At 38.1% G+C, this 10,000-nt stretch overlaps 1 protein-coding gene across 20 annotated transcripts in view; it reads right to left on the reverse strand.

The window, feature by feature from the left end:
- LOC126985496 (transient receptor potential-gamma protein-like) overlaps positions 1-10,000 on the reverse strand; it is a 176,805-nt gene that overhangs the window by 103,017 nt on the left and 63,788 nt on the right. The window contains exons 1-2 of one of the 20 annotated variants that reach the window (XM_050840478.1): positions 6,024-9,702; positions 864-1,782 (exon numbers count right to left, since the gene is read on the reverse strand). The exons of 18 other annotated variants lie outside the window; for them this stretch is intronic. In XM_050840478.1, coding sequence (XP_050696435.1) covers positions 864-953 — 90 coding nt within the window. In that variant the 5' untranslated portion in view covers positions 954-1,782; positions 6,024-9,702. Of the gene's footprint in view, positions 1-863; positions 1,783-6,023; positions 9,703-10,000 lie in introns of those variants that run through there. One more of the 20 variants, XM_050840483.1, reaches the window with a different exon arrangement.

Raw genomic sequence — 10,000 nt, forward strand, 5'->3', positions numbered from 1 at the left:
AACAAGAAACAAGGAAAATACAAGAAAAACAAAACAAAAAAATAATATAAGATTCTGAAAGGAGTTAGATCAAGTTAGGTTAGAGTCGCGTGTTCATACTCTCATTTGAAAGGGTTTAAATATCATGTTCTCTATAACTCTTCTCTACTTTTCTTTCACTTATATTTTCTTTTGCGGGGGGAAGGGGCGTTGTTTTTCAGGGGGGTTGGGGGGGCGTTTTAGTTTTGTTTGCCCTTGAATGCTTAACCTGATGTAAAAAAAAAAGCTCTCCCTAATTAAATATTCGATCGCCCGTGTTTACAGTTTTCCCTTATTATAGTCGAACACAAATAAGAAGTCAGTTTGGGTGCTCTCTCTCTCTCTCTCTCTCTCTCTCTCTCTCTCTCTCTCAAGACACTCCACTTTCGCAAGACCGTAGAATTTTCTGTGACCTGTATTTTCGTTTAATAACATGTAATCCTTTCTCTCTCTCTTTCACATGTCATCTATGTACTATTTAAAATTGTGTCTCAGTTAATCTGTATACATTAATAAGATATGACAGAGCGTTTTAAGCTCTCCCTAACTAATATATGTTACATTTTACAAACTCCAAAACCAACGGACCAAGGAAATGTTCATAATACTAAAAAAAAATCTATAAGAACGTCAGAGAGCCTTCAAGAGTTTCGTTTAAGGGTCACAGGACGGGTCAGAGATAAAATAACAGGTCATATGAGGTCAAGAGTCATTTGAGGTTCATATATGGGTCAGACATTGATTAACAGGTCACTAGAGGTCAGAGGTCATTTAAGGGTCAAAGGTAGGTCATATTGATTAACAGGTCATTAGAGGTCAGAGGTCAGGTCAGCCCCGCCACTCACTTTGGTCAGCACAGGCTTCACCACCACGTCCACCAGGTTCTCCAGGGCGTCAAACTGTTCCTCGCGCGCCATGTTTATGTCAACTCGCATCCCGTTTTCTTTTAAGGTGTGTGCGGTAATCCGTTTTCTATGAAGGGTACGGTACTGCGTTTTCTATAGTCTCGTTTATTCTACCGCATCCGTTTTCTTTGTGTTCTTCTTAATCAACGTTCTTTTATTGTATTTTCATTAGTTCTACTTTTTCTTTGATGCCCTTAACTTTGATTTAGACACCATCCGTTTTCTTTGTATTCTTATTGTCAAGTTATTATATTTTTCCGCTTTTCAATAACTTATCTAAACTTCTTATCCTACTTTTTCATTAGTAATACCTTTTTTTTATGCCTTTAACAGTTTTCTTTGATTTAGACACCATCCGTTTTCTTTGTATTCTTATTGTAAAGTTATTATATTTTTCCGCTTTTCAGTAACTTATCTAACCTTCTAATCCTGCTTTTACATAAGTTCTACCTTTTCTTTGATGCTTTGTACAATTTTCTCTGATTTAGACACCATCCGTTTTCTTTGTATTCTTATTGTTGTCAAGTTTCTATCTTTTTCCGTTTTTCAATCTTTCTCATCTTCCTTTTATCCTTTTCATGCAAGTTTTTCCGCACGTCCTGCATTTTCCTTCACGCCAGCAGGTCATCAGTTTTCTCCCTCTCTTCTTTCACTATTTTTCACTCGCTTCCCGTTTTCTTTTTATTATATATTAAGAGGACAACTCGTGCTTTCTCCCCTTGCCCTCGTTTTCTTCGCAGCTGTCACACACTTTAATTCCACCACACACAAAAGACTTCGATGGTGCTTTCTGCGTGTTTTCTGTTGTTCATTCTTCTTTTTCTCTCTCTCCTATTTCTCTTTCCTTTTTCCTTCACTTCTGCGTCACGGGAGAGAGATGGAGGGAGAAAGTGAGTGAGGGACGGAGAGAGAGAAATGGAGGGAGAAATTAAGTGAGAGAGGGAGAGAAAACGGAAGACAGAACATCTAGAGGAAAAAATATAGGAAGGAAAGAGGAAGAGGAAAATGTGACATGAGAAGAGAGGAAAGAGTAAATATACGTGAACGGAAACAGACAAAAGGGATTAGGGAGGAGAGTGAAGAGAGAAAATGAAGATAATAAAAAGTGAAAAGGAAAGAAAAACGAAACGAGAGAAAGAAAGGAAGACAAAGAAGGAAGAAACGAAGAAGGGGAGAGTAAAAAAAGGAAGAAAGTAGGAATTAAAAGGTGAAAGAAAGTAGGAATAAAGAGAAAAAGAGTTAAGGAGGAAATGAAGATAATATAAAGTGAAAAGGAAAAAATGAAACGAGAGAAAGAAAGAAAGACAGAAAAGAAAGCAAAAGTAAAAGAGGGGAGAAAAAAGAAAGAAGAGAGTAGAAATAATGAGAAAAAAGAGATAAAGAGGGAAGTGAAAGAAGAAAATGAAGATAATATGAAGTGAAAAGGAAAGAAAAACGAAACGAGAGAAAGAAAGGAAGACGACAGAGAAGGAAGAAACGAAGAAGGGGAGAGTAAAAAAAAGAAGAAAGTAGGAATAAGGAGAAAAAAGTAAAGGAGGGAAGTGAAAGGGGAAACAGTGAATAGGAAAAGAAACAAAAGAAACAAAAGGAAATAAGAAGACAGAAAAGGAAGAAACGAAGAAGGGGTGAGGAAAAAAGGAAGACAAGAAGGAACTAAGAGAAAAAAAGAGATAAAGAGGTAAATGAAAGGGAAACTGAAAATAACACGAAACGAAAAGGAAAACAAGGAAAATCACAAGGAAAAAAAGAAAACGGGGAAGAGTAAAAAAAGAAGGAAGCAATAAGGAAAAAGAAAGTTAGAGAAAAAAGAAAGTTACGGAGGAAATTAAAGAAGATCGGAAATAAAAGTTAATTCGAATCGAGACAATTAAAATTTTCCGAAGTCTTTGGTTCCGGGAAGAAGGGAGGATTGTCGAGAAAGAAGGAAAGAAAGAAGGAAAGAAGGAAAGAAGGAAGGGAGGGAAAGGAGAGGAGAATGAAATGAAGGAAACAAGGAAGGAAGGGAGGAGAAAGAAAGAAGAAGAAGGGAGGAGAGAAGGAAGGCAGGGAGGAAAGAAGGAGATGAAGGAAAGGAAGGGAGGGAAAAAAGGAAATGAAGGAAAGAAGAAGGAAGGGAGGGAAAAAGGAAAGAAGAAAGGAAGGGAGAAAGGAAGATGAAGGAAAGAAGATGAAGGAAAAAAAGAGGAAGGGAGGGAAAGGAAGAGAGGAGAAGAAGGAGAGAAGAAGGAAGGGGGCGAAAGGAAGAGAGAAGGAGAAGGAAAGAAGAAGGAAGGGGAAGGAAAGGAAGAGAGGAGATGAAGGAAAGAAGGAAGGGAGGGAAAAAGGAAAGAAAGAAGGAGATGAAGGAGAGAAGAAGGAAGCAGGGAAGAAAGTGTGTGTGTGTGTGTGTGTGTGTGTGTGTGTGTGTGTGTGTGTGTGTGTGTGTGTGTGGAGTAAACATCCTTAACACTTGTGAGGAATGTTTGAGAGGAAGGAGAGAAAGAGAAAAAGCAAAAAAAGTAAAAAAAATCGAAGTGTAACGAAGGAATGTGAGGGAAACAAACAAACAAACAAAAAAGAGAAAGTGGGAAAAGACGAGGATCAGAAAGGGAAAAAAAATAGAGAAAGGGAAAACAAACCGACATTGAAGGGGAAAAAATACTGAATGAGAGAGAGAGAGAGAGAGAGAGAGAGAGAGAGAGAGAGAGAGAGAGAGAGAGAGAGAGAGAGAGAGAGAGAGAGAGAGAGAGAGAGAGAGAGAGAGAGAGAGAAAAAATGAAAAAAAGGAAAGTACGAGGAAAAAAGAGAAAGTGAGGAAAGGTGAGAATTAGAAAAGGAAAAAAAGTAGATAAAGAGGAAAAAAACTGACATTGAAGGGGAAAAATACGGAGTGCGGGAATGAGAGAGAGAGAGAGAGAGAGAGAGAGAGAGAGAGAGAGAGAGAGAGAGAGAGAGAGAGAGAGAGAGAGAGAGAGAGAGAGAGAGAGAGAGAGAGAGAGAGAGAAAGGAACAGGGGAGGTGGAAAATAAAAGGAAAAAAAGAAAATTCGAGGGGAAGACAGAGATTTGAGGGGAAACAAAATAAATTAATACGTGAGTGAAAGGGGATAAGAGGGGGATGCGGGACTCTCTATCAAGGGGAGGGAAGGGGAAGAGAAGGGGAGAGGAAGGGGAGGAGAGGAGAGAGGAAGGGGAAGAGAAGGGGAGAGGCAGGGGAAGTGAGACGGAGGGAGGGGAGAGGAGGGGAAACGGAGGGAGGGGAGAGAGAGGGGAAGTGAGAGGAATGAAGGAGAAGGAAGGGAAGGGAATGGAGGTAAGTGAGGGGGAGGAAGGGGAAGTAAGGTGAAGAGAAAGGGGAAAGAGAGGGGAGAGAAAGTGGAGAGAAGGGGAAGTGAGGGAATAACGAGAGAGGAAGAAGGGAAGACCAGTAACGGGAAGAGGAAAGGGGAGATGTAGGGAAGGGGAAGGGGAAATGAGGGGAGAAAGTAAGGGGAGAAAATGAGGGGAGAGTGAGAAGGCGGGGAGAGGCACCAGAGCGTTGGAAAGCCGTGAGGGGACTGGCCAGCGAGGGGAGAAAGAGAGAGGGAGATAGATAGAGAGAGAGAGAGAGGGAGGGGGAGGGAAGGGAAGGGGAGGAAAGGAGGGAGGTGATATGAAAACAGACACGGACCGGAAGAGGGACATGAGGAGGAGGAGGAGGAGGAGGAGGTGGAGGGGGATGGTAATGCAGGTGAGAGCAAAAAGGGAGATAATAGGAGGAGGTGAAGGAGGAGGAGGAGGAGGAGGAGGGGGAGGAGGAGGAGGAGGAAGAGTAAAGAAGGGAGGGTAGTGCCAGAAGAGAAGAAATCAGGGAGGAAACGATAGTAGGAGGAGGAGGAGGACGAGGAGAAGGACGAGGAGGAGGAGGACGAGGAGGAGGAGGAGGAGGAGGAGCACTCTCAATCTCACACCTCCCTCACTCTGGCTCCTAAAACGCCGCCTCACCTTGCACCTGTCAAAGTCCCTTCACGGGCCCTCATCACAGGTGCGAGGGAGGGAGGGAGGGAGGGAGAGGAGGAGGAAAGAAAGGAGAATAGGAAAGGTTAAAAAAAGAAAGAGGAACAACAAGAAAACTAGATGTACATGGGGAGGAAAAAGTATGAGGGAGGAAAGAGGAAGAGAGAGATAGAGGCAAGGATAGAAGTTGGGAATTGAGGAAATGTAGAGGAGAAAAGAAAGGAGAAATGTGAAGACCAGATGTAGAGGGGGGAAGGGAGGGAGGAGGGAGATAAGATGGGAGGAGGGAAAAGAAGAAAAAGAAAAAAAGGAAGAGAAGAAAGGAGAAATGTAAAAAAAAAAGAAAAAAAAACATGCAAAAGGGAGATGAAAAAAGGAAGAGAGGTGAGGAATAGAAAAGAAGGGAAGAGATAGTAAATAAGAAAACCATATGTAGAAGAGATGAAAGAGAGTAAGAAAGAGAGGAGGAAAGGAAAAGGATGGTGAGAAGGAATGTGAAAAGAAACGAAGAGAAGAGAAAAGAAAGAATCATAGAAAGAGAAGGTGAAAATAAAAGCAGTGAAAGGAGAGAACCATCAAAACCATATGTAAAGAAGGATAAAGAAGGAAGGAAGGAAGGAAGGAGGGGAGAGAAAGGAGAAGAGAGAGAGAGAAGGAAGAGGGAGAGCAAGAGAAGAGAAAGCCATGAAAACCAAATGTGGAGGAGGATAAAGGAAGGCGTGGGAAGGAGGAATGAAGGAGAGTGGAAAGGCGAGATAAGGTGACGAAGGAAGGAAGAAGGAAGGAAGGGGGGAGGACGTGAATATAAGATGCAGAGAGGAAGAAAGGGGAGGAAGGAAGAGGAGATAAAGGAGGGGAAGAGAGATGTCAAAGGGAGATGGAGCGGGAAAGGAAAGGATGGAGGGAAGGAGGAAGATAATAAAGCAGGGAGACAAAGGAGGAGGAGAGAAGACAAGGAGGAAAAATGAGAGGAGGGAGGGAAGGAGGGAGGGAGGAGAAGAGGAGAGAAAGGTTAAGTTTAATATAGCCATTTTTTCAACCTTGTTCGTGTGTGTGTGTGTGTGTGTGTGTGTGTGTGTGTGTGTGTGTGTGTGTGTGTGTGTGTGTGTGTGTGTAATTGACGTACCTGTGAGCGTTTCCTTAAGTTATCAATGCTTCCTTTCATCTACTTTCTTTCTTTCTCTTTTAATTTCTCTTTTCTTTATTTCTATTTCTATTTCTCTTTTTTTCTAATTATTTATTCTTCTTTCTCTTGTAATTCTCTTTTTTTTCTATTTTATTTCTTCTTTCTTTTTCAAACCTTTTTTTTCTTACTTTACTTTCAACTTCTCTGCTTTTAATTTCTCTTTTTCTGCTGATTCCTTCTCTTTCTATTATTTTCCTTTCCACTTTTCTTCTCTTTTCACACTTTTCACTTCGCACCGACAACCACCATCACCACCAAAACAACAACAACAACAACAACAATAATAACAACAATCTCTATCCATTCTCCATCGTCTTTTCCTCCTCAGATTCACGCGAGCCAGAAGGACACATAATGAAGGCGAGGTCAAAGGTCATTGCTCGGAGGAAAGATGGAGGGAAGGAGGGAAAGGAGGGAGGGAGGGAGTAGGAAGCCCCTCTCCCCCCCTTGGTTGAAGTCAGATGTTAGGTCATGTGGGGTTCGCTATCTGGTGTGTGTGTTTGTGTGTGTGTGTGTGTGTGTGTGTGTGTGTCTGAGGGTTGGTCTTGGAATGTTTGTGATGGTGTTTGTTTGTGTTTTTGTAACGGGATCACTATTTGGGCTTTCTTGTCTATTTTTTTGTTTTGTTTTTTCTTTATTTTTTTGTATTATCTTTTTCAAACACAATTAGGTATATTTTTTCTTTTTTTCTCTTTTTGTTTTTCTTTATTTTTTTTATATTATCTTTTTCAATTACAATTAGGTCTATTTTTTCTATTGTTTTGTTTTCGTTTTTATTTATTTTTTGTTCTTCCTTTTCAATCACAATAAGCTCTTTTTTTCTATTTTTTGTTCCTTTTCTTTGTATTTTCCCTTCCTTTCTATTTTTTTCTAGTTTTAATATCCTCTCTTAAATTTAATGTTATTCTATCTTGTTATTATTCCGCACTTTTTTATAGTTTCTTTCCTTCTTTTCCTTCTACTTTTCTTTTTGTAGTGTCCTTTAAATTTTTCTTCTTTTTATCACTTTTCCTTAACCTACATTTTTTTCACACTTTTATGGAGTTTTCTTCGTCTTGTTTTCATCCACTTTTAAAATTCCACCTTTTCTAACTTTTTTTCCACTTGTCTCAATATCACTTTTTATGTATTTTCAACTTTGCATTTCAGATTTCTCTTTTACGTCAGAATTGTTCCTTTAATCTTTTTTTTGCACGCTATCACATCACACCCCACGTAACTTTTTTCTCGTTTTTTGTTTCTCTTTTCCTTTTTCTTATTACTTCCTTCACCTTTGTTTCGTTATTATTATTATTATTATCTCTCTTCTTCACCTTTCCATCAACAGTGTTTATATAACTTTCATCATTGGTTTTCGTATTTCCTTAATTTATGTTTTCTTTTCCTTCTTTGGACATTATCTTTTCATATTTTTTATTTCTCTTCTATTCTATCTTCGTATTTTTTTATTTTTGTTTTTTTTTGTTTTCTCTTCGATTTTTTTTTTTATTTATCTTTATTCTTCTGTTCTGAGGTCTTATTTTTCGTCTTTTTTTGTTTTCTCATTCCTCTATTTTATTTTGCTTTATTTCCACAATTTCCTATCTTCACCTTCTGTTATATCTTCAGGTTTTTCTATCTATCTTTTGTTCTATCTTCGTCTTCTTCCTCAGCAACTTTTATTTATTTTCACATTTTCTCTTTTTCAGTCTTTCACACATATAAAGTTTTCCCTACCAACATTTTTTTCTATATATATTTTTTTTAATTTTTTGTTTGCTTTGTGATGGACAGTCAATTCAGTATTTTAATCGCTTTTAGAGCATACATAGTTATTTTCCTTCAGCTTCTCTCTCTCTCTCTCTCTCTCACTTCATTCCTTTTTCACATTGTTGTTTTTCATTCTTTGTGTCTGGCGTATTTTTTCCATTCTTCCTTTTTTTTTAAATCAATTCCTTCCTTTTTTTTATCTTGTATTTCTTTCTTTTCTTAATGTACTTTTACTTTATCTGAGGTTGTCTGGTGTTTAGATTATCTCTTTCGTTTTATTCCTTTTCTCATTTCCTTCCAATATTTTTTCTTATTTTCGTCTATGCATTTGTCTTGGAATCTTATCTTGATCAAATTTCTCTTATTAACTTTGCAACATCAATTTTAACGATTCCTAGCAATTTCGTTTCTGCTCGTAGCTTCTTTTTTTTTCAACATCAAATATCCATCATTTAATTCTCTATATCAATTTGTTGTGTATTTTCACCTCTGCATTCGTTTGTTCGTTTGTTCTTCGCAGTTGTTATTTTCAAATTTCTATTATTCACTTTTCAACATTAATTTCAACGATCCCTGACGATTTCGGTTCTAATTGTATCGTTTTATAATTTCAAATATACAACACTAATTCTCTATATCCCTTTTCATTTGTTTCATCTTCGTCTTCTTCAACTTTTATTCATTTTTCAACATTCATCGTCTTCTTCAACTTTTATTCATTTTTCAACATTCATCGTCTTTTTCAATTTTTATTAATTTTTCTACATTCATCGTCTTCTTCAATTTTTATTCATTTTTCTACATTCATCGTCTTCTTCAATTTTTATTCATTTTTCTACATTCATCGTCTTCTTCAATTTTTATTCATTTTTCTACATTCATCGTCTTCAAATTTTATTCATTTTTCTACATTCATCGCCTTTTTCAACGTTTATTCACTTTTCAACATTAATTTCAACGCGTTTTCGCTAACAGCTTCGCATCCAATTCCGTCACGCTTAATTTTCTGACTTCTCAAATTCCTCTCCTTCCATTAGTTCCTCAGTGCCTCGTTCCGCTGGCCATTCGCTCTGCATTTCCTTCCATTAGCTGCGTCTTTGTTTCTCATTATTTTAACACATTTCCCATTTTCTTTGGAGGCATTTCCCACTTTCTTTGTTACCTTACCCCGTTTTCTTTAAGTTCAGGGTTTCAGAAGGGGTAGATTTATTTTTTCTCTTATGGTTTTCCTTGTTTTCCGTTTCCCTTTTGTCAGATTCTCCATTTTTTCAGGCGTTTCCCACTTTCTTTGTTACCTTACCCCCGTTTTCTTTAGTTCAGGGTTTTAAAGGGATACGAGTTTTTTCTTAATTATGGTTTTCCTTGTTCCTCATTTTCCTCTTACACATTTTCCCTTTCCTTCGGCGGTGTATCCCACTTTCTTTGTTACTTTACCCCGTTTTCTTTCAATTCAAGTGTTTAAGGGGGGACGCTTCAGTTTTGTTTGCTCATTATTTTCTCGTTTCTCGTTTTCCCTTATCACATTCTCGATTTTCTTAGGAGTTTCCCATTTTCTTTGTTACCATACCTCGTTTTCTTTCAGTTCAGGGCTTTTGAGGGACACTTTTAAGAGTACAGTTCTCCCTGATTCTCGCTTTCCTTTATCACATCCTCCATTTTTTTAAGCGTTTCCCATTCTCTCTATTTTTTCACCCAGTTTTCCTTTATCACACTATCCATTTTCTTAACCGATTCCCATTCTCTCTAAAATCCTTCACTCCGTTTTCTTTGAGTTCAGGCGATTAAGGGGAGTCATTAACGGTTTGTTTTCTTATAATTTTCGTTGTTTTTCGTTTTTCTTTGACATTTTCGCAGGTGCTATTTTATGGGAGAAACATAAGATATATAATAAATGGGGAATAAATGGTAAAATACAACACAGAATAAGATAAAGAAGCGAACAGATTTATTTTTTGTCACTAATGGTTTTACGCAAGGCGAGAGAGAGAGAGAAGAAACACTCAAAAGTACATTAGTTTTTCTGTCTCGGAAGTTTGTCTCTCTCTCTCTCTCTCTCTCTCTCTCTGTGATCTTTCCATCTTCTGCATCTATTTTTATCCAATCATATTTCTTCTACTGATCCAGGAGGAGGAGGAGGAGGAGGAGGAGGAGGAGGAGAATTACTATGA

This window comes from Eriocheir sinensis, chromosome 59 (genome assembly GCF_024679095.1).
Source record: "Eriocheir sinensis breed Jianghai 21 chromosome 59, ASM2467909v1, whole genome shotgun sequence".
NCBI lineage: Eukaryota > Metazoa > Arthropoda > Malacostraca > Decapoda > Varunidae > Eriocheir > Eriocheir sinensis.